Source organism: Trachurus trachurus (assembly GCF_905171665.1).
Source record: "Trachurus trachurus genome assembly, chromosome: 3".
In the NCBI taxonomy this organism is placed as follows: domain Eukaryota; kingdom Metazoa; phylum Chordata; class Actinopteri; order Carangiformes; family Carangidae; genus Trachurus; species Trachurus trachurus.
In genome coordinates, this window is record NC_139893.1 from 35,822,570 (window position 1) to 35,849,738 (window position 27,169).

Sequence of the window (27,169 nt, forward strand, 5' to 3'; positions counted from 1 at the left end):
GAGCGATCATTTAAAAATCCAGGGGGTATAATTGCAAATGGTATTTGGTAGCTTTGGATAAAGTAGTAGTCACACTAATGAGTTTGTTGTTAAAAACTGTTGCAGCATTTAACATAAAAAAGCAAAGATGGACACAGTTGGATTAGGAATCTGAAAACTGTCACAAAAAACAGACAGCTTGCACATAAACATGTATTATTTTCTGAATTACATGTTGGAAGGCTATGTTATAGATTTGTAGGCCAATAACTGGAGAAGTAACTGAATAAAATGTGACAAAACATTTCACAAAGCATTAATTGAAGATGTGTGGAAGAATGCTCTCTATATGATAAAACTGTTTGTTTGTATATGAACTATAATTCAATTGAGAAGATGCAGAAAATGCAATAAAATGAGAAATACAGTCAGTATCACTGAAAAAATACTTTATTTAAATGACGATATCTGCATTTACAATCTCTGTCATCTGTATCTCAGTTCCTTCAGGACAACACACAGTGCTTTTTTATGTACTATATAGTTAACAGGAGCAGTTCAGCACAAAACATTCATTCACAAATAAAGTTGACAAAGAGATGAAACACACAAAAATGTTCTTTCACAAAGCAATAATGCTAACAATAATAATGATGGGGGAAAAACACAGCTGGATAAATTAACAAACTAATTTATGATGTCACAGGTGACCAACTGAACATATAAATTAAATAAAAGTTACATAAATAAAATAAATATGACAAAATTAATTTGATGATAGAAAACTGACAATAAAATAAAAATAAAATAAAATAATACAATCAAATCTTTGGTGCAGTGAATAGGCATTGGTCCAGTTCATGAATATAATGTGTAGAACTACAAAAAGAGTCCAATTTTCAGCAGCTTGTTCATCTTATTGTTTTGCATGAGGCTGCTTCACTGGAAGTTGGGTGGAAAGGACTCAGGATGCTCTTGGTCTCTGTCGTCCTCCTCCTCTTTGCGAAGAAGTCTGCGAAGAAAACAAAAAGAGAGATGTTTGGTCACTTCACATCCTGTCATTAGAACTGAAGAGGCGTATAAAAACATGATGAAACAGAGAGAAAAAGAAAAAAACAAACTCTAGTGTAAGATTGGTTTCTCACCTGTAATTCTGGCGTTGTGGCCGGGCTTGGCTGCCGCCCTGGGCAGCGTCCTCTTCCTCCGGCCGGGCGTCACTTCGGCGGGACACTTGGGCGTGTTGGAGATGCTGGAGCAGTTCTCCTGGTCGGTGCCTGCGCTGCCTTCACGGTCGCTCAGCCTGTCGTCATCCTCAGCGTCGGAGGAGCTGACAGCGTCCCTCAGCCGTGCGGACTCCTGATAGAAAGCGGCAGCGCAGTCTGCGGGCGTTTCCTCCCACTCGAACCTGCCAGGAAGCGGCATGTCAGTCTGGAAGTTAAAGTTCCAACGGCGGCTGTCCTGCTCGGCGATCTCCCTCAGCTTCAGCTTCAAGTCCCGACGCAGCTGGTCGTGGTCCACCGGGCCAAACAGACTCCTGCAGACCGACTCTCTGCGCCTGATGAAATCCATCCTCCCTCCGGTGGTTCCGGTCTAGTTACTGTGGTGAAAGACTTGAGTGTAGTTAAATGGAGGGGGTGGGGAGGGATGTGGCTGGTGTGTTGCCTGTGGCCTGCTCTGCTCATCACATGGATGCAGGGTCTATTTAAAAGCTGCAGGGCGCACGATGCTCTGTTTGTACACAATGAGCAGAGGATGTTGATTGGCTGCAGCTGTCTGCATTGGTGGGTGAAGGGGAGGGAAAGGGGGGGGGGGGGGGGTTTCCTTCTTTGTGTGATGAAGGACCACTGACACCATCAATCAAACCCTCTACAACCCCTACCCTGCTTGACCACTATTAACCATCAGTTCTGAGTCACATTCTTCCACACAGATCTCCTCTTCCTGCTTTCTTCATTTGCACGACTGCAAAGTGCCAGTGCAGTGAGCGCAGTAAACACACATACTGTATATATATATACTGTGTGAATGAGATGGCACCAGAAGGCAGCAGTGCAGCTCAGCACTCCAGGGAACAGTGATGAGTGGCCACCACGGTGTGTCTGCCTGCCAGAGTCCTGCTGCCAAAATGAGACTCAAAGTAAGTGTGGTCTAAATTGAGAAGTAGTTCAAGTCAGGAGAAGGGATTTAGCTTCAGTTACATATAGGTTAAGACTACGGTAATTAAAAAGTCATCGCTTTAATTGCTTCTTGTCCCCAGTTGTGCCCTGGTTTGAGACGTAAAAAGATTCTCGCTTCTTGTATTTGTGTTAGAAACTCAACTCCAGTCAATCCTGATCGTATTATTTCTACTTGGTTAAACTGATTCAATTTTAAACACTGGCTGGGAAACTTGAAGAAGGCCCCCGTTCTCTCTCTCTCTCTCTCTCTCTCACACACATTATTCAACCGTCATGGCTGCCAGTTAAATCCCAGTATGATTTGCTCGTCACTGGGCAGCTCCACTGGAAAAATTGGGGATTATGGGTCTGGCACAGTGCGGGAGAGACCGCTCGCTGTCTGCTGCTGCAATTTGCGGATCAGTCTGGTGACCTTGAAGACCCCTTCACAAAGCTTTCATTCCACCTCTGGCGGATCTTGTGTAATATCTGTGCTGAGGGTGGTGATGGTGGAGCAGAGAGAGTATAACTCCTGCAGTTTGTGGATCCACTTATGTTACAATGGTGCACAAAATACTAATAAGCTATAAAAATTAATCAGGGAATCATTCTTTGCATCGTCCCCATCTAACTAATTGAATATGGCAAAGTTGTGACATTGACACTGGTGGCTGGTGCAGACACTAATGGGAAATATTACAGTTTTTGTATTTATCTATTTTCCATTCTGCTGATTTTGCAATTTGCATTTTTAATTTTTGGACAATTATTTGTTCAGTTGTGTGTGAATGTGCCAAACACACTCAATTGCAGAGCATCTCTTGTAAATTAAAAGTGTGTCTACCAGTCAGCAGGAGTGTTTTTGGTGCTGATGAGAGCAAAGTTCAGCTGCTGACCAACATGCAAAGTACGGGAGGGACGTCGTGTCGGGATTGGCCGGAGGCAGAGCCCCACCTTTGCCCCACTTCCTGACGGCCCAGGTGGCGGAGCTGACGGATGGGGATGAAAACTCTCTCTCGGCGCCTCACAGGTGTGTTGTGGCAGGAGGAGCGGAGGAGCGTTCTCTTCAGCCATGCAGCAGAGACAAGACACACCTCTGGTGAGTTGCACACTCGGGTGACTGTTGTTTTTTGTGTTTGCCAAGTTTTAAACAGGTCAGTGTGAAAGAATGCTGCCTGGGAACACACAGTTATATATATTTCATTTCATTTTGATTTATTCCATTCATGGTTTACATACTTAACACGGTTGCACATATTTACATAATGTATAATCACCATGAATGAAAAGGAGCAGGATGAAGAAAAACATATAGTACCTGCCCCTTTCTATAGTTTGTCTATTGCATTGGCTTACTATCAACACCAATATTATACACATATATGAAACATATAATAATAACAAGTAAACAAAGCAAATAGCAGTGGACACAGCTTGTCTATCTATCTTTTCTTTTTTTCCCTTCTTTTTCTCTTTCTCGTTTTTTTTGGCACTTTCTTTTTTAAACATTTTCTTGAACTGAGATATACTTGTACAACTTTTCAGTTCCTTACTTTGTGAATATTGTGTATGATGATGAGTACATTTACACCTCCGCCTCCATTCACACTGCACTGTGTATTGTAAGTCAAGAGCTAAAGCACAATATAAATTCATCCTGAGATTTATGTAATGTGTAAAGTAAAAATGTAAATGAATTTAAATTTGAAGGCCGTAATTACACAGTTGACGAGTTTTACGTGAAGGTAAAGCAGGAGTTCAGGGTTTAGTCATTTATCTAAAGAGGTGCGCTAATGTGCCAGTACTAATATCAGAGAGATATTTCATGTCTTTTTTTCTAATCAACAGTTGGTCCTGAATCAATAGTTCCTTTGAACATTGCATTCTATGCAAATGTCTTAACTCTCATGGTTTATGGTGGTGGAACAAACGTTTTTCAGTTGCATTTGTTCTTCTTTTCCTGTTTTTTTTTTTAAATCTCAAACCACAATTCATGCAATATTTGTTCTGAGTTATGTCCTTTCATAGCAAGCCCGAGGTTATAACTCTATAAGATATATGGATGTGTCACTGTAGTCAGTGAAACTGAGGCTTTTGGGATTACTTTACATCCTTTAAATTTAAACCGGAACATGTGTCTAAAAGCTGATTGTTGGGTCAATACGTCTTCCCCACACTCTGCAGCTGTGCTGGCTTTCTGCTACGGTGCACACATTGACTCAGACAGATCCCAGATCACCGTCTCTTCACTTCATCGTGCTTGACTTCAAGCAAGATGTAAAGTGTGTGTAGTGTGTGCACACAGCTGGGCCTCCTCTCCTCTACCTTTGCATGCAAATGGTCCTGTTTTTCATACCCAGGAGTCTTTTCCCTCCCAGACTCAGACCTGTAGTCAAATAAAGGCTCCCACACTCACATTAAAACAGATGGCTAAACTCTGATTGGTGTTAACCATAGAGCCACAATTCTCTAATGCCTTCTTTAATTTAAGATGCACTGGTAAAACCATTGCTTTTTGTCTGTGAAATAGCCACTTATGTTGCTTTTCTGTTTTAATCATATCTCACCGGCAGCTCAAGTGCCCATGCAAATAAGGCCGGCTGATAAAAGCCTGTGTTTATTCAGGCAAATGGATAATCTTATCAATAATGAACCAGTTTACCGACTGAACTCTGTGTCATTTATTCTTATGAAAAGAATCACTCAGATGGACAGACTGTGGCTGTTTCCAGCATGAAACAATAAACTACGTTCTCACGGTGTCAAAAGCAACATCGCACACACACTTGTATCGCAACAAGGGATTTACAGGCCATGGTGCCGCTTCATGCACTTTGTATGAGTGACGGCATTTTGGAGTATTTGGAGTTCAAGCATCAGGCAGGAAGCTCTTTGCATAGGAGGCGAGGATGAAAATTCAGCAAACTTTGCATTGGCCGCAAGTGCCTCTAAGAATCCCTCTGTTGGCAAGGGGTGATGCATTTAGAGGGAAAAATTGGGCATAATATCTGTGCATTCATTTGTTTACAGGGGACGTTGCAGCCGCAGACACGATGCCTGAGATGTGGGGATACGCTGGAGTGGTCAGAGGAGCACAGGTGTGTGTGTATGCGTGTGTCAGAGGTCAATGATAAGCCTATTCCCTCCACATGGAGTCATATATCTAATACAGTGCATGCAGACAGCTGGCAGAGGCTCTTATCAGAAACAAATGACAGCACTGTTCAGTATTCACTATGAAGACATCACCGTCACATCATCAGAGACGAGACATTTGCAAGCACCCAGATCAGTCCAGTGATTAGCAGAGCGAGAGTGGAAAGAGGTGCTACAGGAGGCAAACATTTGTACTGGACTAACAAGCCCTTAACTAATTCCAAGTACAGTTTTCTATTTAAATTATTCATGAGAGTCGGTCATTATTTCCTAGCTGTAGAATGGAGCGCTTTAGTCCAGCGTTAAATACTGAGAAAAGCCAAAGTGCTCCATGTCTGATGGAGCAGATTAAGGACAAAGCAGCCAAACTAACAGTATAAAGCACAGCGCAAACATCCAACAGGGCAAAAATCATCCAAATGAGTTGTTTTTGATGATGGAACACGTGGGTAGGTGCCTAGTCCACCTCTGCATCTGGATCTGCTGCTGATACATAATATGCATCATGACCCAGTCTGGAAATGATGAAGGCTCTGCCCAATTAAGGATGAAAGTGAGGGTTAAAGGAAAGTGGAAAGTAATGAGTTATGTCCAATTATATGTCAAACAAAAGGAGAAAAAAAAGGGATGTCTAAAAATGGAAGATAGTTCCCATGGAGTTGTTCTGTGCCCGACTGTTCAGGACTGACATGGTGGCATTAATCTTTTTTTTTTCTTTTTTTTTTTGTTCCTGTTACATGACTTGACTGCACATGTTTTTGCATTAGCATTAGGACTAGACCTGATAAATAACACCCAGACACAACAACACAATAACCCGCCCTGCAGACAGAGTGACAAGTCATTGCTCTTTAGGTTAATTTAAACACTGGCATCACTTGTTGGAGCTGCCCCAAGTTAACATTTTACTAGATGTCTGTGACACTCTCAGGCATCCCTGGAATTACTATAGTTACTATCTGTTCATACATAATGGATCAAAAAGATCCTATATTATACGAGGCTGGGAAAAAATTAGCCACATAGAGTGAGTTTCATTCTGTAGATTTTTTTTTAGATATGTAGCAGAGGAGCTGGAGTTCCCTGAGAGCCCTTAGTGCAGATGTACTGTAATTATAATGTTACTGTTTAAATACCCAATGTCCCACTCTGATGCACCCTGAGAACTAGAATAGTCTCTCTTGAACTTGTTTTCCTAATTTGTTTTTAATTATTTTACTTCATTCATCTATTTATTTTCTCGTTCTCAGTTTTTTTCTCCTTTTTCTAGTTGTTTATTTTAATTATATGGTAAAATGATATCCTGTTTGTTTGCTCAATAGCTCTATTTATATATTGTTATATTTACTTATCTTACTTGCAGCACAAAGGGGTGGATGTGTTTTTGTGTACTTGTTATTTAAAAGGAAAGGAAAGAAAAGAAAAGCAATAACCAGAGACTCCAAAAGAGAAAGAGAACTTGATCACCGGCCTGATGTTTTTAGGACAGAAGTGAGCCATGAGACTCCACAGTCCTGTCCAGGTGCCTGCTGCACTGCAGGGGAGCAGGAAGACAGAAGAGTCCGTGGAGCTCTATTTTTCTATTGTGTTGTGTCGGTGAGGACTGATGATACGCTGCACATATCCATTTAATGTGTGTTTGTCTCAGTGTCCTGCTGGGCTGCTCCTGCTGCTCCACGGTGGATGAGACGCTGGAGAATGTAGCCAGAGGCCTGGCCAGCAGGATGAAAAGGGAGAGGAGTCACTGGGCAGCTGGACGAGTGGGCGACATCGACTTCATTGGCTCCACAAAGATGAGAGGAAAGGTGAAAGCCGACTACACGACTGAGGCTTATGTAACACAAAAGTAAAAGTTTGTAGAGTAAATGTTTTTGAGGAGAATCCTGACATATGAACTTGTGCTTCTTTTTTTTATATATATCCAGTTTATGAGGGTGTCCAGCAACACAGACCCTGTGTTGATCTACCAGATGCTGACAGAGGAGTGGGGCCTGGCTCCTCCTCACCTGGTGGTGGCTCTGGTGGGAGGAGACGAGGTGTCTCAGATGAAGCCCTGGCTCAGGGACACTCTGAGAAAAGGACTTGTGAAGGCTGCACAGAGCACAGGTTAGAATCAAAAGGGGGGGGGGGGGGGGGGGCGGCCCACACAGGCTCCGGCTTCTTAAATCATCACTCAGAAAGCGAGCTCTCTGTTGCCCTCTGTCGCCTGCCAGCAGAACTACAGCAGACACATCACAGGAGATGAAAAACCAGTCTTTTATTTAGATGTGTGAGATCTAAAATAAGAGTCATACATTATTTATAGCTTCTTTTTTTAAACTGCGTGATTGGTAAAATATTTTTCATGAATTTTAATGTATGTAAGGAGGCCTAGCTAAGACTGAAGGCTTTAGAACCATACAAGGCAATAATCTAATTAGCGTCATCAATAGACCAGCAGCTTGTATAGAATCCAGGACACAAGTGAACTAGTTTGGTACAAACACACGATAAAGATCTGTGAGCACAGCCGCTGTCCATACCCCCATGCACATTGCACACATTATACTGACTGTATGCCACTGCTTGTTCTCCAGGGGCGTGGATTTTAACTAATGGCCTTCGCTTTGGCATCACCAAGCACTTGGGCCAGGCAGTGAGAGATCACTCCTTGGCGAGCACCTCCTCTAAAGTTCGAGTGGTGGCCATTGGCATCGCACCCTGGAACATGATCCACAACCGAGAAGCTCTCCTCACTGCCAAGGTTTCAGGACACACATGAGACAATCGAGCGCTGATTAAATAAAAAAAGGCATTATTAAAGGGATTGTTCACCCAAAATTCAAATTTCACTCATTATCTACTCCCCCTCATGTCGACTAAGAGCTGTGAGAATTTTCAGAGTCCTCCGTGCCTTCTCTGAGTTACGGGGGGGGGGGGGGGGGGGGGGGGGGTCCGCGTAGCAGTATTTGTCCATATAATGGTTGTCAATGGATACCAACTTTCTTCGTCACAGGAAGAGCAGTGAACCGAGACACTGGGAGCTTCCGCTACAAACAAGCTTAAAATATAGACTTATTTTATTTTTTTCAGAACAATTTCTCATGTCGGGGCTTCAATACAAGAGGGACATTACAGACGAGCAGTATGGAGGTATTTGGATGTTTTTTGGTGTGTCTTTTTGGACGGAGAAAGTTGGTATCCATTGACAACCATTATATGGACAAATACTGCTGCGCGGACCCCCCCGTAACTCTGATAGAACTATCAAAAGAAGACTCTGAAAATTCTCACAGCTCTTAGTTGACATGAGGGTGAGTAGATAATGAGTGAAATTTGAATTTTGGGTGAACTATCCCTTTAATGCTGTCCTCTGTCTCTCTGCTCACCTGCATCCTCCATCACCCTCTCAAGGTGGACGAGCCGGCCGTGTACCAGCCGCAGGACCTGCCTCATGGCTCGGTCTACTCCCTGGACAGCCATCACTCTCACTTCGTGCTGGTGGAGGAGGATCCCAACAGGCCCGGAGCCACCAGCGAGATGAGGGTGAAGCTGCTCAAGCACATCTCCCTCCAGCGCACTGGTTACGGAGGTAAATCCCCTTTAGGTCACTGCTGGGAACCAGTAATGGACTGAGAATCTTTTTCCGAGGCATCAACAACGATATCAGAGCTCAGAATGACCCCATGAAATGTTAAATCACGCATTTACGTTTACATAATGTAAAATTTAGAGAAATATACACTGTAAAATGTACTGAAATATTAAAAGCAGAGGTGCTCATTCAAACAGCCGGTCCTAGGTATTAAATTATATACTATATAATATATTATTCATAATGCATTAAGCATTATTCACCGTGGTGATGCTCAAAGTACAGGTAGCTACTTCATATACCGATACCTTAAAAAAGCCCTAGTGCTTTCATATTTTATGACCTTTTAATATGACTGGTTGTAGAATCATGTGCCTCAAAATTGTACACAAATGTAGTAGTCTCCTCAGAGCTCTGTTTGTTCAGCACAGCAGAGTAAAACTCTGCTATAGACTCCTCATGGCCCATGGGAAATAAAAAATATATATTTTAAAAAGTGAAAAACAGAAAGTCTCCCGGAGAATAGCAAGTGAGGAGGCTCGCCGGCGTCAGACGCTCTCTCTCTGTCTCTCTACGGTCCCTTTAGTATTTGATTTTATACCACAGACTTGCTAAGATGGATAACTGCTGCTGCCTCACAAAACCCCCAGTAATCAAAGGTACTCCGGAGTTTCTCTTGTAAACAAACAAGAGATTATGTTTACACAGAGTTTATGTCTACACTCTCCCCACAAATGTGTTTAGTGCTGTTCGATCAGCCATGTTTGCTGCTTGCTCGCAGTCTTTCCCTCTTCTTGCCTTTTGCAGGGATGTCACCGCTCTTGTCTGTATGTTGCTGCCAGCAAATGACAGCCAGCGGAGTCATTTCAAACCAGCATCAGGGAGACAGAGCATGTGACTCACACACACTCATGAGCGCACAGCCAACAAAGCGGGGACTCATTCTCTATTCTTACACCTGTAGTAAAAAAAAAAAAAACATTCCGTTCAGAATTGCTTTGCAGTTTCCTCTCAATGCCTTTCACTGCCTCTGTTGTGGAAGATTATATAATATTTCATTTTTCCAGGGGACACTAGCACATATAGACGTATTGAAATATCGATTTCCAACCAAGAGGTCATGGCTTACCAAGGAGGCAAAACATAAATAAGCAGAGAGAGAGAGAAAAAAAAAGTCTTGACTTGACTTTTTCCACTTTTGTTTAACTGTTGGACAGGGCCGGCCCAAGCCTCCTTGGGGCCCTAAGCAAAATCTTTATTTTGGTGCCCTTTATTACTGCCAATAATACTATTTAATTTTTTACTCTGTCATTACAAATCATCATATCCTGGCAGGTTTTTACCCATCTATGGTTTTTATTCTGAAATGGCACCAAATTTAACTAAAAGTGCAGCCTGGGGTTGATTTACATTTCTTCAAATTGATATAGTACTTGGATACTGAATGTCACCTCGGTCAACTAAAAGTAACAAAATAAACCAACAGACAATGCATTTACTGTAAACACATCATCTGCTTTTTAAAAAATTTTACAGAAAAGTGCAATAACAATTTGAAATGCAACAATAATCAAAGTTTTTTGTAATTACACAGTGTTTCTATATGGATCGACAAAAGTTACGCACTACAATTTTAAAAAGTTACTTGCCTTTTGGGGGCCCCCCAATAGTCACGGGGCCCCAAGCAGGTGCTTAGTTCGCTTATGCCTTGGGCCAGCTCTGCTGTTGGACTCCGGTACGGTGTCCCTGAGAGCTCCAAAAACTGCACCTTAACACAAACACTCACGCAAATTCAGAAAACCTCTTCATCCATTTCTGCTGCAGTATTTCCAGAGGACAGTAAAAAGCCCCAGCTAAGCCTTGTCCAAGGCCCAGTTGTGACTTTTGAGGTTAAAAGCATTGAATAACAAGGTTGACCCAGTCTGGGTTCATCTGTTTCTTCTTGTTTTTTCTCCTTTTGTCTTAATCCTGATAGCGAGGGTGAGAGAGAGAGACAGGGAAGTCAGAGAGAGAGAGAAAGAGGATGATGGATGATGCGGTGCAAAGGGACAACAACGGGAACTTGTGAAAAATACTATATGTATGAAAAACACTTCAGTCAGACTGGTTGTTTTTGCAGTTGACAGAAGAGAAACAAACTGATGCGCAGTTCACACAGCACTGGGAGATAATACCAGAGTGGTAATGCTTTTTAAACCACTCTGACATGCAAATGATTTTTATTCTGAATATAGATTTTTGGTGATTTCAGGTGCAGGCAGTTTTGAGATCCCTGTTTTGTGTCTCCTGGTCCACGGGGAGCCCAAGATCCTAAGGGTGAGTTTTTTGTTTTATTTTTTTATTTTTTTAAACTCAACAACTGAAATAAAAAAACACGTGAGACTTTATTATAAAACCCAGATATCTGATGTGTCACGTGAATGTGCATAATCTGACTTTGAACAGTGGCCTGAGAATTAGGCTGTGAATCAAATTCTGTCTGGGCCGCCTCCTGAAGTAGCGGGCCAGAGCCAGACTGCGAGACAAATTATCTCCGCTTACACGAAAAAACCAATCTCTTCAACTTAAAAAGCCTGCCTGTTTATTTGCATAAAGAGAATTCTAACTGAGGAGATTAAAGACGGCTTACACCGATCAATACGACTCTGTCGATGCCGAGTTATTAAGTTAAAAAAAAACATGACATTTATGAGTTCGTCCAGGCGTCTGAACACCGTGTCCTTTTTTTTTTTTGCAGAGGATGTATAAAGGCATTGGCAATTCAACACCGTGGCTAATCCTGGCAGGCTCGGGAGGCGTGGCCGACATCCTCGTCACACTGATGAATAGGGGATGCTGGGATACGGACAGCGTTCATGAGCTGATGCTGGACACCTTTCCAAATGCCCACCACAGCACAGACATCAGTAACTGGGTCAAGCTGGTGAGAGCGATGTGCACAGCATGGAGGCAGGCACATACACGGATATGCACACATCTCCAACGCTGCCAGAAAAATGGGGCACAGTGAGAAAGATTGTGAGAGAAGCTAATGTAGGATTTTCAGCCTTATCTTCAGAATTTATATGTGATGACCCAATTAGGAATATGAAGGAGGAGGGAAAGATACCAATAATTCAAGATATATTTTTTTCAAGCTGACATAAAGTGGTTGTAATTTTAGAATAAATATCATCAGTAATAATACTACTACTAATAAAAAAACACACTACTGTACCTCACTGAAGTGAGATATTGATCATTATTTCTCCCACCAATCAGATCCAGAAGATACTTGATCACGGGCATCTCCTGACTGTCCACGACCCGGAGCAGGAGAGCTCGGAGCTGGATACAGTCATACTCAAAGCTCTCGTCAAGGGTAAAGTACTGAGGTTTTGTGAGAAAGCAAGAGAAGGAGAGGTTTGATATTTTGAGGATTTCACATTTTCATTTGCTGACATCCAGTTTTTTGTTTTGTTTTGTTTTGTTTTGTTTTGTTTTGTTTTGTTTTGTTTTGTTTTGTTTTGTTTTGTTTTGTTTTGTTTTGTTTTGTTTTGTTTTGTTTTGTTTTGTTTTGTTTTGTTTTGTTTTGTTTTGTTTGTGTGTGTATCAGCTTGTAAGAGCCAGAGTCAGGAGGCTCAGGACTTCCTGGATGAGCTGAAGCTGGCTGTGGCCTGGAACCGGGTGGACATCGCCAAGAGTGACATCTTTAACGGGGATGTGGAGTGGAAGGTGAGATTTGTCCTTTATCCTTTATTGTGTTTAATACCAGAAAGTTTGTGTTTAAGTTTATTTTATTTGATATGGACATCATTGAGACTGTTCCAGTGGACAGACCAGATGCTTTGCTTGGGTGTGTTAGCACACGTCCTAATTTTCAACACCAGTCCATGGGCGGCTATTCTAAAAAACACAGAGCATATTATCAACAGTATGAGATAAAACAAAGTGCAGTAATATTCTGGAAATACAGAGCATATGATCAGCAAAAGGAAGTAAAACAAAGTTCATGATCATTACAGTAATATGCTAATCTAAAAACACAGAGCACAAGATCAGCGAGTGGAGATGAAGCAAACAGAAAACAGTAATATTAGTAACAATGAGAAAGTTAATATTTATACATGATGACAATGTGAGCATTGTTGTTTTGCTTTAAACCGTGCTTTTAGTCCCCTGTTAAAGGAGTGTGTATCAGTCTCCAATTTCAGGTTAACCCCTTTTATTGAGAAGGCAGACTGTCCAGATGATGTGTAACCATAAATTGAATCTCTGCTACCTCTTTGACTCATGCGGCTACCTGTAGCTCTTTTGCACCAGTTTATTTTGAATTCTATTTGTCATTGTTTGTATTCAATCAACATGAAAATGAACTAATCAGCACAGAAAGAGTGCACATCTCAGTAACCCAGCACATCACAAAAAGCTTTTCACTGTAACACAGATTTGTGCTCTTTGCAGGCGTGCGACCTTGAAGAGGTGATGATGGACGCGCTGATCAATGATAAACCGGACTTTGTGCGCCTTTTCGTGGACAACGGGGTGAATCTGGGCGAGTTCCTGACCTACGGTCGCCTGCAGGAGCTCTACTGGTCCGTGTCAGAGAAGAGCCTGCTGCACAACCTGCTCCTCAAAAAGTACGAGGAGAAGCAGATCCTGCTGGGAGCCGCCAGGACGCCCGGCCCGCCCGGACACCATCCGCCCGAGCAGGGGAAACCTCGCTTCACCCTGTACGAGGTCGCTAAAGTGCTGAAAGACTTTCTCCACGACTCCTGCAAAGGCTTCTACCAAAAGATCCCCACGGTGAGTATACGCTGCGTCACAGTTCAGGGCCACTGACCTGTTCACACTGCACTGAATAAGAAACCTGTCCGCTGATGAATTAGGCTCCACCTTGTGTTGCGAGCAGCTCTCATCTCTCTCTCTCTCTCCAGCTTGTCTGCGTCTGTTTGTGACCCCTTGACACAGTTTGCATTTTGTCTGTGAGTTATGAGCAGAAAGTGATTTTCCCCTTATTTCCAATTGTTAAAGGCTGCGAGGAGGCAATAAAAAAAGGTAATCTACAGACTTCACGGTAAAGACGCCTCCTGGAGAACAGTGACTCTGTAACTGTGATCTCTATGGTGGCCCAGAGGGATCAATGCGGCGCTGCTCAAGAGAGCACATGCAAATACACATAAACACATTGCAAATTCTGAAAACATCATTGCCAGGATCATCACAGGTTTTTTGCTTTCATTCCCATAAAGAGAGAGAGAGAGGAATATGTCTATATACTATATATATGGGATAGTTCAACATTTTGGCAAATTGGCCCATTGCCATAATCTCTATACTGTAGTCATAGCAGTAGGTTCATTACCTTTAATTGTCGGTGCAAGCTTTTTTAGAGCGGTGGAAAAACGCTCTTGTGGACAAGTTGTCCACAAGACCTGTACATTCACCACGCTATGAGATAATAATGGAACGTTGCGAGACAGAGTCGTTTTAGAGGTAAATTCATGCAAAACAGGGGCAGTTCCCTTCAGGGGCAGTTTTCCGGCAAGCAGTCTCTGCATTTACCTCGAAAACAACTCCGTCTTGTAACGTTCCGTTATTATCTCATAGCGTGGTGAATGTGCAGGTCACAACTTTTCCACGAGAGCGTTGTGGAGTTGTTGGATTGTGTATTTGATGAGTTTGACGAGGGAAACCAAGAAATCCCATTAGCCTCCGTAGCGTAGCTCTGAGCAGCTCACGGCTCTGCTCCGCCGTTCTAAAAATAGTTTGCACCGACAAATAAAGGTAACGAACCTACTCCTAAAACTATAGGGGTTATGGCAATGGTCCAATTTGCCAAAATGTTGAACTATCCCTTTAACCCTGTGGGCTGCTGTGGTTTGGTTAACCCCCTACCAGAGATGGGGACTCGAGTTTGCGACTCGAACTCGAGTCGCACTTAAGTCGCACCCACAGAGACTTCAGACTTGACTTGGACTCGTGCCCTAAAGACTTCAGACTCGACTCGGACTCGTGTTTTGAGACTCGTGAACAATCTTTATTTTTTTTGGCTCGTGCCTCCCTCCTGACAGGACGACCGACAATCTTTTTTTTTTCTTTTTCTTTTTTTTGTTTTGCCGTTAACACCCCACTAGCGGAGCAGCGCCACATGGCCGGTAACGTTACTCAGATGGAGGTTAGATCTTCATATTGAACTCCTACAGAGTGCAGCCAAACACCAGTGTCTAAAGAGAGAGGAGCAGCAGAGCTCCTCTGACAGCGCAGTCAGCTGTGGGTGAGTGACAGGCGACTGTGAACTGGCTTTTTTTTTCTTTTTAATAGCGGCACCGTCCGTAGCCTACATGCACAACGCCCGTTTGTTGTGAAACTTTCCTTCACGGGGACTAGCTGCTGCATGACGGGCACATATCAGGCTATTGCAGGCTAAATCCTCCTGTTTATTTATGTTTTTGCTGCGAAATATGACTGAAGGCTCGTATGGAAGTCTGTACGTGTCGACACGCCCCCATGAGTTGACGGAGCTAATTAAAAAAATAATAACAACGATGCGGATCCAGAAAGGTTTTGCTGCACATAAAGATGTGACTATACCACCCAGATCTAATGACCTATAATTAACAGCCTAAATCATTTTCCATGTTGTTCATCTGGGTTTTCTGAATTCAACAAAGCAAAAAAAGAGAGAAAAGGCCAGTGCAGAGGGACAGAGCAGCCTTGATTATTTCTTGACTCAGAATACAGTTTCCTTTAAAGGAAAGCTTTCATTGTGTGTTTTCTTCATATTGCATTGCAATATCCTGTTTAAAGTGATCATATAATAAACAACTAATCAATACTGTATAGATAAAGGAGTGATAATAATACAGTAAATGCTTTGAATCTCTTAGATATAGCTGTGCAGTATCTTTAGTAGACCGGATAGCAGCAGATGATAGAAGGGTCATTACAACCAGAAGAGACAGGAGACTTTTATTTTTTAGAGACTTGAGACTTGACTTGGACTCGTGACCAAAGACTTGAGACTTGACTTGGACTTGCAAAAAAAGACTTGTGAACATCTCTGCCCCCTACATACACACACATACACACACCCCACACCTACAGCCTTATGTCTGCACGAAACATGAATTTGCGGCCTGTTTTTGTACTCGCATCTGTTTCCTTCAGCGGCCATCGCAGACCTCACACTGCACCTGCAGAAGTGAAACACCGACTCAGACCCACAACCTCACCACAACTGTTAGTTAATCCTGTCTCTCTGTCTCCTCTGTCATGTCAGCCCTTCACAGTGACCTGATAGCTGAGTGGCTGGGGTGCATAGTCTACCCCACGGACTCAAATCCCCTGAGTAACAAGTCCCCAGTTCGACAAACCATTCGTTTTGCTGCATGTGCTTCCTCCTCTTCCTCTTCCTCTCTCTGTTTCTATCAAATCGAGGCATAACCAAAAAATACCTTTAAAAAAAAAAAAAGGCAGCCTTCTCTCCGTTGTTGTATTATGGAAGCTATAGAGGGATTTACAGCCTTATGTTTTATCCAAACAGGAATTACATCATGTTATTGAAGTCATGGAATATTGGCTGTGATTTGTGTAGCGGAACTGTAATAGGTCACCTGTTTTCCATGCTGCGTATCAACACACCGCTCCTCCGCAGAGGTCGACAGCACCTCTTCATTTTACACCATGACTCAAGGGAGCGGGAGCGATGGATCATCATCACAAAACCAGATCTGCAGTCACATCCTGAGAAACCTTGTCTAAATATATCCTCTGGATTTGCAAATTAATTACCACTCTCTATGTTGTGTCATACATGGTGTTTGTACCATAGCGCACAGCATTGGAGAAAAAAAAAAAAAAAGGTGATAATTTCAGGGAGGAAATTACACATCAAACCATGAAGAAAATCTCTGTCTGTTCATCATGTTTCATAGGAATCATTTTTTAAATATGACAGGGAGACAGAGCCTAGTTTTCCTTCCCTAGAGTGAATAATTGGTTTTTCAATAATGGCTGCCATTGATTGTATGACTTATGTAATAGCTGCGCGTCCTGTAAAGTGAGTAGATTTACTACATGGAGTGTGCTGTCTGTCTGTGTGTCTGTGTGCTGCAGGAGAAGCCGGCGAAGGGTCGACTGTTCCACAGCCAGAAGAACCTGGCGGAGTTAGAGGAGCGCTCTGAACATCCTTGGAGGGATCTGTTCCTCTGGGCCGTCCTTCAGAACCGACAGCAGATGGCTAACTACTTTTGGGCCATGGTCAGTTCTTGTCAGCTTCTTTAGTCAGATCGGTTCCAGGCAGCAGCTCACGCTCGGTCCAGCCCACAGTGCATGCGAGCTTCAATCAATGAAAGTCTAATTGTGCTGAGCGTTGGCAAAAAAAAAAAAAAAAAAGGAGAGCGAGAACGTGCTCAAACCAAACTTAAGTGAGATGAATTATACCCTGCTAGTTTGTATTCTGTATTCGGCGTCAACATGAGTAATGTGGGCCAGCGCAGTGCAGGTGCGGGTCAGCCCTGCCATATGAAAATGTCACTCTAGATAAAAAGGCGCAGCAAACGGCATATTTACCAAGAGCTGAGGTGAACTAAAAAGCTATCTTATCTCCAAGAACATTATTCAAATGAAGGTCATGGCGCTCACAGAGGCAGTATATTCAAGCAGCAGCGGCACGCCACTGGTGAGGTAGTGCAGGCGTGTCTGAAGTCCTTAGGAAGTTAATGAGAAATATATCCTGACATGTAATTGATGCTCTGTGAACAGTTTAAATGGCACCAGTCAATGGTAATTGCTCTTTGTTTTCAACATATTTTCAAGGCACCTTTCATTTCTTTATTGCCCTTCCCTGATCCAAGGGAACCAATTACTGTAATCTCACAAACGGTCACCGCGATGTGCTCCTTTCCTGCGTCTTATTTCAAACATTATCTGAAATTATGGTAATTGCGTTCATTGTGTGTATACCCCCCCCCCCCCCCCCCCCCCCCCCCCACCACCACCACCACCACCTTCCCAACCCCTTCCTAACTGCAAAATCGTTTTACCACTCAGACTCCGGCCGGGATATCTGCATTCATAATTTCATTGTTTGAAGTATCTCTCATGTAGAAGGCCTCATCACAATTACGCTCGCAGGCTGGCTTATGCAAGAACAATATCTGAAAATTAATATGCACATACATATGAGGCTTGAAATGACATTATACAGCGTAATATATATATAAAAAACACTGATAAAGAGAGGTATGAGGTCCACACCACCAGCTGTAACTTCAAACACAGAGCCCAGTGTTGCTCTTCATTTACACATTAGACACATAGGTCCTGTTGGTCCATGTTTCTTCTGCAAAGAGAAGGTTCTTATTACCTGTTGATTATAGATGATGGCATTATAAAACCAGAAGCATCATGGACTCTAATGCTGTAACAGATGACAGCACTCTGTGTTTAGGAAAGACCAAGTAATGGTTTTCTTTGCGAGGAGGAGTACAGTGGTTATCAGTCGCTGTCTGTCTACCTATAAAAAATAACATTCATTTTATCCTCATGTGTGTATATGTGTGTGTGTGTGTGTATGATGGACAAAAAAATCTAATGTTAAAATTCTGGTTTAAAGAAACAGTTTGACGCTATTTGATCCAATTTGTTCACAGATAGACACGAAGATTGACATCACTATCTTATCTGACCATTTGATAAGAAGCTTGACCTCGAGGACAGTTTACTAGATAGCGGTAGCTGTATGAGTCATCTTTAAAAAAAAAAAAAAAAAAAGCATAAAAACAACAAGCTGTGCCTTTACAGGGTTTTTGTGTGCTGGGCTATTTCTTAGCCAGCAGCAAACTCTTTTTTGTTGGGGGGCTGCTTCAAACAGAGCCAGGCCAGCTGCTGAACCCTGCCTCAGTCTCTGTGCTTAACTATTTCCCACAATGCTGAAATACTTTCTAAGTATTCAAGCATCACGTATCAGTGTTTTCTTTTTTTTTCATGCCCTACCCTCTTTATTAAAATCATACACAGGCTACTTTGCATAACTTCCAAACATTTGCAAACGTTCCACATTCATACAACCACTTGTTTCCATTTATCTCTTTTAGAGATGATGATGTCGATTTGTGCTTTCAAGCTCATCAGGATGCAACCACAGCCCGGCTTATAAAAGTTTATTAAGACTTAATGTCGAGTATGCTGAATTCATTATGAAAGGTTCAAGTTTGATTTTCTCTTTTTTAATGTACTTTTAAAAAAACCAAAGCGTGTGCATAAGTAAATTCTCTGGGCAGTAAGACAAAGTGATTTGATCATAAACTGTAATAAACTAAGCAAACACATGCAAGGCATGGTGGAGGCCTTCAAGGCTGTGGTTAGATTTCTCTATCTCAGTAGACGTCACCACTTTGGCCACATCCAAGGTGAGATTTGATATTTGAGTCCAAGGGCATGAACTGCTAAAATTTAAAACATGGGCTTGGTGCCTGATATCACAACCAAACCATGGACTTATTAATTAAAAGTTAGCGGGCACAGACAGGTAAAAGCCCCTCCCACCGCCACTCCAGGCTGAAAGAGACACAAAACAACCACTACTACTACTACGAGTGTTTGGGTTTTTGTCTTTTGGCTTCTTTTGCATCTCTAGTGGTGATTTTACCTCTTTCTTTTAATATTTTATTTCACAAAAATCAAAATCATACAAACAAATAAATATGTCATGGTATACATACAAAATTCAAATACAAAAACAGCAACAGCAACATTAACAACAACAACAAAAACGCAACAAAGGTGAAAGTTATGAGTAGAGTTTTTTTTACCTGTCTTAAATCGAGATTCAGTTCCAACAGAGGCTGTGGACCACTTGGCCCCTGACCTCCAGTGTGGCCTGCGGGGCCTGTGGCCCCTGAGGCCCATTCGCTAACTCCTCCATGACTCAAACTGACAGGCATTTTAGTGAACATCTGAGATATTTATATCATCTAATTGCCGTCAAATCTTTGTTCATATCGTGCACACGGTCCTTTTGTACGCTGTAATTTATTGGCCAACTCACATAGTGGACCTTCAGAAAAACAGGGGGGTGGGTGGACTTAGGAGTAGGAGTGTATCTATTGCAGCTGGATGCTCACATGCATTTAGATGCCAACAACGCAGCTCACTAAAAGTCTAAACTAGATTTCTCAGATCCCTCTCTCAAACCCATTTCTTGGATTCAGCTTTCTTTTAATCCCTCAGGGCCCCGAGGCGGTTGCGGCGGCGCTGGCGGGTTGTAAGATTCTCAAGGAGATGGCTCGACTGGAATCAGAGGCTGAGTCTGCGCGAAGCATGAAGGAGGCCAAGTATGAGCAGTTTGCGCTCGGTGAGTACATAAACCACACGATGATGACATCAGGTCAGAGCGTGATCGGGGAAAAGTAAAGGTTAAACATAGCGAGTGGTAGTTTTTAATGACCTCATGACAGTGTACAAACAGAGCCCAATTGGAAAGGGAATAAAGTATGTACCTGAATGTGCCAATTCTGTGTTTGACACTGTGTGCCTGTTACTGTGGCAGATGTCTTTGGAGAGTGTTATTCCAACAGCGAAGACAGAGCTTATGCTTTGTTAGTGAGGAGAACACACTGCTGGAGCAAATCTACAGTCCTTAACTTGGCAACAGAGGCTGATGCCAAATCCTTCTTTGCTCACGATGGAGTTCAGGTAACAAGCAGCTGCATCCACATGCTCCACGCACGCTTCCAAGTGAACCGATTCTTTCATCCAACAGTTTTAAATTGTTGTAAATTCGATAAGGAGAGACAGGTGATTTATATTGCTGCCCTCGGTATTGAAACACTGCATTTTCCCTGGGCGCTGCAATCCATGTTGTTTAGCTGCTCATTGACCTCCATTCACTGCACAGTCTCATCTAAATATCTCTCCAGCTGACATCCGTGTCATTAGAAAGTCATCACGGGGAGTAAACTCGTAATTCAATGTCAGCAGGGACAGTTAATAAGCAGAGCAAAACTGGAATAACTATGTATTTAAATCACACAGTTGGATTGATGTAGTGCGTTGTTCATTATATTTTGGTAAATGTGTAATATTTCACAAGGATGCAGATTTTATTGGTCGGTTCTGACAGTATGGCATGTGCTTTCACGTGACCTCATCCCAAGATGCAACTTGACAGTTGAGGGGAAGGAAATGGTTCACACACCATGTGAAATGGTTTGATGAGGAGGGAAAATTAGCATTTTTTTTTTCTTCCTGTGAACCAAGTGGGGCAACTCCCTGAATGATGCTTCCATGGATACAGTGACAAGACTATAAAGGCTGTAATAACTCCAAGGCCTGTGGTGCCCTCTTGTGGTTGACGTCATTCACCTGTAAAAGTTAGTTTTTCCCAACTTTTTTTTTTTACTTTTACCCAAAATGATACAAATCTAAACATTTCGCTGCAGGCTCTGCTCACTAAGATCTGGTGGGGCGCCATGACGACGGACACGGCCATCTCCAAACTAGTGGTGTCTTTCTTCTGTCCCGCGCTCATCTGGACCAACCTCATAAAGTTCAGGTGATCAGCCTCACGTCGCCTCAGTCACAGGGATGCATCTGTGTGTGTGCTTGTTGTTGTTGTTGTTGTTGTTGTTGTGGGCACTGACACACTTGTGTGTTTCTCAGTGATGAGGAACACGACAATCGGAATGGCCGCGAGCAGTTTGCAGAGCTGGACAGTCTGGATACGGAGAAGGCCTTACTGTTAACTGATGACGACGACCCTCTGTGAGTTTGCAGTCATAAAATACTAAAAGATCTTAAATAATAATGAAAATTATATTCTGTAGCTAGAGATGGGTTAGAGTTCTCATATACTCACTACAAAAACTCAAAATCTTACCAAGAATATTTGTCTTATTTCTAGTCAAAATGTAATTTCTAGTCAAAACAAATCTCATTATACAGTACTTAAAATAAGACTCATCACATAAAAAAGTAGCTTGTTTTTGACACGTTTTACTTCTTTCAAGCACTTGAAATCATCTGATAGTGGGGCAAGTTTTTCTTTCTTATTACAAGCACACAAAAACACTTGCTTTCACTGAAAGATTTTTCTACTTATTTCAAGTTAAAATGATCTAAAAACAAGTTAATGATGAACGATGAACGATGAGTCTTATTCTAAATGGAAAGAGATTAGTTTTGACTAGAAATGAGACATTTTGACAAGAAATAAGACAAATATTCTTGGAAAGTTTTTGCAGTGTATATATGTCTAAACATGTGTCATATCCCATTACCCTGCATTAACACACTTCAGGTGTAAGCATCAAGTATAGAAATCTGATGCACTGCACCATTTCACTTATTTTCCCAGGTGGAATTTCACTTGTCTTGCACTCAAATGCATCATGAACATCATAAAATGCATAAATCATGATAGAAAATATTATTGAAACAACACATACAGAAGCTCACATAAAACACTGTACATCAGTGACAGCATAACATAAAAGCCTGAGTGCATCCAGCCTACATCAATAAAGCCGACCATCAAACGTTTGAACAGCATCAGTAATCTACCCACGAGGCCAGGATAGTAACCAGCGTTTGGATCATTATGTACTCGTGTTTTGTACGTATAATAAAAAGCACCTGAGTGTCTCTTTTCTGCTCTTTGATATCCAGTGACGCTCCACCTGGAGATCCGGCGGCTCAGAGCTGTGCCTCTGTCTGGTGGCGTTTCTTAATCCGCCGCTGGCGACGCTTCTGGAGCGCTCCTGTCACCGTGTTCCTCGGTAATGTCATCATGTACTTCGCCTTCCTCTGCCTCTTCACCTATGTGCTGCTGCTAGACTTCCGCCCGCCGCCGCCCTCTGGCCCCGGAGCCCCGGAGATCATGCTCTACTTCTGGGTCTTCACCCTGGTGCTGGAGGAGCTTCGACAGGTGACCATCAAAGCACCGCATCACACTGGCTTTTTCAATCAATTTTTAAAACTCTCAGGTCATTATATCGTAATAGGTTTTTTTTTCCAGGTGTCCACATCTATCAGTCTATAGAGTGTGACACCTAATTTGAAGCTCTGCCTTTTTGTTAGATGTGCTTGCATGACAGAGTCCATGCCTGGCAGGTCAGACACATCTGAGTGGGAGCTGATGTGAATTGCAGCAATGAGCTCATTCTCTCTGGGGCTTTAAGGATTCATGAGCCTTTCACCTCTCAGCCTGACTCCCTCCCAGTGAGCCAGGTCAGACGAGCATGAGCCCTTATTTCACTGATCCCATTCAGACTTGCTCCCATGGGCACAAAAGCCCCAGATGAGACAGGGCTTCACCTTCCGTTCCCTTGGCTCACACTTTTTTTTTTTTTCCAACGTGCATCTCAGAAAGTCCCTGAGCTTGAACAGAACCGTGGTGCAAGTTTCCAAAAAAAGAACCATACAGCCACAGGCGGCCCTGGCACACTACCAAGCCCAGCGGGGCTCCTGTGGCATCAAAGGGATGGCTCTGGGGTCCATGCTACTCCCTAAAGGAACACAATGCCAATGGGGCCAGTGTTCTTATCATAATTGTCATAGAACAAGGTTAGAGACTGGAGGTTTGTCAGCTTTTTAATTCTAATAGATGGGCTGATGCAAGACCTCTCACTCTCACAAAGCTGTGGCAACCAATGGAGATGTCTCTCTCTCTCTCTCTCTCTCTCTCTCTCTCTCTCTCTCTCTGTATGTGTGTATATATATAGTGTATATATAGTATATAAATATTATATATACTATATATTATATATAATGCTTTGGCATTTGATGCTGCCAAAGCAGGTTTGGCCAGTATTTCCATCCAGCAGTACTGTGAATGTTTGATGGGCTTGTTACATACAGATGTGAAAATTTGTAATTGTGTCATTAGCTTAGGCATGTTGTGTTTTGTCTATTCCTGAGATTTGGATGAAGATCAGATCACATTCTTTGCCCAATCAATGTAGAAAAGCAGCTGATGTCATAAAGTTCACATATATTCTCTCATTAGTGGCATTTATAGCAAAGTCGTGAAGGCAGTCAGGGCCACACACACACACACACACACACATTGTCTTCTTTTCCTTCCTTCCTTAGTCTATAACAGCAGCATTCCTCTCTCAGCTAGTCAGACAGTTGTGCAATCCAGAGACCCAGCGCTGCCTCCACCTGCACTTACAGGTGCCCCGATCGAGCCTCGAGAGACACTCCACCTCACACTTCAGGTGTAAGACACATTTCACGGGAGTGGGAAAGTGGGACACTGCAGGTGCTTTTTAAAGCAGTGGGGTTGTGTGGCTGCCAACTCCCATTTGGCCCTGCAGGTGTGTCTGAACAGGGCTCCAGTGTGACCTGGCAAAGGGCGTCTTAATATGAGAGAGATATTACTCAGCTCTAATAGAGAATCACGGCAGATGTTTAAAAGGTTTATTCTACCTCTGCACTTATTCACAGTATAAACGCATATACTGTAGGCTATATATAAAATGGAAACTTTACCTTTTTTTTTCCTAATTTATATGTTTTTGGAATTTATTGCTGATGTGCTATGTTTAAAATGTAAATTAGCTCTAACATCTGTCTTTCTTTCATTCTTTGAGACTCATGGCTCTAATTTCTGTCATAAGAAAACAGCAATTACTGTACACATCATTTTCAGATGACACTAATATGCTTGAACAATTTTCTACTGAAGATAAATGTCTCATCACACGTTTTACTGCAACAATAAAAATAACTGAATATGATTTACTATTTACAACCAACTATATCTTACAGTAGAAATTCAACTCTCCTTTATGACTCAGAGCTTTTTCACGGATGAAGAGATAAGCATCTTGAAGAAGTTCAAACTCTATGTCGAGGACAACTGGAACAAGTGTGACATGGTCGCCATCTCACTCTTCGTTGTTGGGGTCTCATGCAGGTAATGGAAGAAAATAAGAGAAGGAAGCTAAAGGAGTGAATGAATGAGCTAATTATCCAGTGTGAAGAAGAGGTCAGAATGTAAATGTCAGTTTAAATATGATTTTTGCAGGATGGTTACTCACACCTATGAGGCGGGGAGGACGGTCCTGGCCATAGACTTCATGGTGTTCACTCTGCGTCTGATCCACATCTTTGCCATCCACAAGCAGCTCGGCCCCAAGATCATCATCGTGGAGAGGATGGTGAGCACAGCGAAACACCACCATCTACTACACGACTGTCCCGCTCTCTGCCGCTGATGAAAACACAACTTTTTTCCGCTTTACAGATGAAGGATGTTTTCTTCTTCCTCTTCTTCCTGAGCGTGTGGCTCATTGCGTACGGCGTCGCCACCCAGGCTCTTCTGCACCCCAACGATCCCAGGATCGACTGGGTGTTTCGCAGAGCCTTGTACCGGCCCTACCTGCACATCTTTGGCCAGATCCCCTTGGAGGAAATCGATGGTAAAATCACAGAAAATGCCAAATTTTTCTATTTGTATTTTGAAAAAAAAATGCAACTTTTAAATATGCGCTGTGCAGTGGGACAGTTTATTGTCATGTTACATTTTGCTCATTCATGCAGTGCGGGATGACTCTCTGTTGGCCCTGAATGCTGCTGAATGCTAATCTAATTTTCTTGTTCTTTCATAAACGGAGGACAGCTGCTCGCATGCCTGAAATTAACTGCACCGATGACTCAGAGGAGATTATCATGGGCCTACGGCCGCCATGTCCCAACGTCTATGCCAACTGGCTGGTCATTCTGTTGCTGGTTATCTTCCTTCTTGTCACCAATGTCCTGCTGCTCAATCTGCTTATTGCCATGTTCAGGTGGGAATCCATAAAACGCCTGTATATTTGTTTGTCTGACAAAAGGGGTTGTGCCTGTGGCTTCTTCCTACATGTACATGCTAACATGGGTTTTTCTTTCTTTCTTTTTATCCTTTTACAGCTACACATTCCAGGTGGTGCAGGGCAACACGGACATCTTCTGGAAGTTCCAGAGATACAACCTGATTGTGGAATACCACAGCCGTCCAGCACTGGCCCCACCCTTCATCATCATTAGCCACCTCTCTCAGATCCTCCTCAGCCTGGTCAAACAGCCTGAGTCCAAGCAGGAGCACCTTGGTATGAGAGGCCTATAGCTATGCACATTTCAGCATATTTCCACTGAAGACTATTAAGAACTTCTACCTTATTTCAGAGAGATGAAATAGCTTTTTGTTGCTTATCTTCGCTAAATTAAAATTAGGCTAAATGAAATACACACTGTGTGTTTATCTCTGCCCTTCACCTGCTCTAGCCTCAGAAATTGCCTGTCAGTTAATTGGTTATTGGGCTGCCTTATAGTGTGTGTGTGTGTGTGTGTGTGTGTGTGTGTGCGTGCGTGTGTGTGCGTGCCAGAGAGAGAGCTGCCGGCAGGGCTAGACCAGAGGCTGATAACATGGGAGACGGTGCAGAAAGAGAACTACCTGGCCAAACTGGAGCGTCAGCATTGGGAAAGTAGCGAGGAGAGACTCAAGAGCACCTCCTCCAAGTAAATGTCTATCATGCACTTTTGAACTGACAATACCCTGATTATAATTATAATCTTATTTATTATTTTTATATTAAACCAGCACTGGTAAACTCACTATACGCTACACTTCCCTTATGTTAAAGCTTTTCTGCCCCCTGGTGGTATAATGGCGTTATTGCAACACTGAATCTGCTTTTAACTGAGCTTTATTTGTGTCCAAGGGTTCAGAGCCTGCTCAGGATTGTCGGTGGGTTTAAGGACCAAGAGAAACGACTGACATCCATGGAGGCTCAGGTACAGTAAACCTGGAAGAGTCACCTCTACAGCTCCTTTTCACACTGTCTGGTTGCACTTCCTCTAACGCACGTTTCACATGAAAATCTACCAATGTCATGGCGTCTGACATCACTCAGTGGTTTCTGGCTCACCTGTCTCTAGGTCAGATATTGCGGAGAGGTGTTGTCCTGGATGGCAGAGTGCTTTGCTAAGAGCACACTCAAGTGTGGGAAAGAAGCTCCCAGAGCTCCAAGTGAGTCAAAAGTCAGACAAAGGGAAGACTGACTCATAACTTGAGTGATTCTTGCACTACTGTATGAACTTTGTCATTTACAGTATATACTAATGTGGAATCCAATTTCAGCTTCTCTAGCAGGACCCAAGGCGAGTGGTTCTAAGGACGCAGCTCACAGTGAACCGGAGAAAGAAGCCAAAAAGGACAGTGAAGCCAGAGCAGGTCACCCAGGATATGGAGCTAACAAAAAATTCCCCTACATTGATGAATGAGATTGAGAATAATAACATAGCTGGTAGCACTCAGACAGATCATTCTGATCTA

At 42.7% G+C, this 27,169-nt stretch overlaps 2 protein-coding genes across 2 annotated transcripts; one reads left to right on the forward strand and one right to left on the reverse strand.

The window, feature by feature from the left end:
- Positions 1-890: 890 nt before the first annotated feature.
- Positions 891-1,548, reverse strand: cdkn1ca (cyclin dependent kinase inhibitor 1Ca; the record flags this gene model as incomplete). Its single annotated transcript, XM_083992882.1, has 2 exons — positions 891-991; positions 1,125-1,548. The coding sequence occupies 2 exons, from the start codon at positions 1,546-1,548 to the stop codon at positions 891-893; spliced, it is 525 nt and encodes a 174-aa protein (XP_083849008.1).
- Positions 1,549-3,207: 1,659 nt separating this feature from the next.
- trpm5 (transient receptor potential cation channel, subfamily M, member 5) lies at positions 3,208-27,146 on the forward strand (the record flags this gene model as incomplete). The annotated part of the gene is made up of 26 exons (XM_083999173.1): positions 3,208-3,234; positions 5,166-5,233; positions 6,940-7,096; positions 7,217-7,397; positions 7,868-8,034; positions 8,685-8,862; positions 11,117-11,181; positions 11,603-11,788; positions 12,127-12,226; positions 12,461-12,579; positions 13,309-13,650; positions 16,963-17,106; positions 20,080-20,203; positions 20,399-20,544; positions 21,291-21,403; positions 21,511-21,612; positions 22,516-22,774; positions 24,651-24,769; positions 24,881-25,013; positions 25,100-25,274; positions 25,475-25,643; positions 25,765-25,943; positions 26,220-26,352; positions 26,556-26,628; positions 26,773-26,863; positions 26,975-27,146. The coding sequence occupies 26 exons, from the start codon at positions 3,208-3,210 to the stop codon at positions 27,115-27,117; spliced, it is 3,693 nt and encodes a 1,230-aa protein (XP_083855299.1). The 3' UTR covers positions 27,118-27,146.
- Positions 27,147-27,169: the final 23 nt, after the last annotated feature.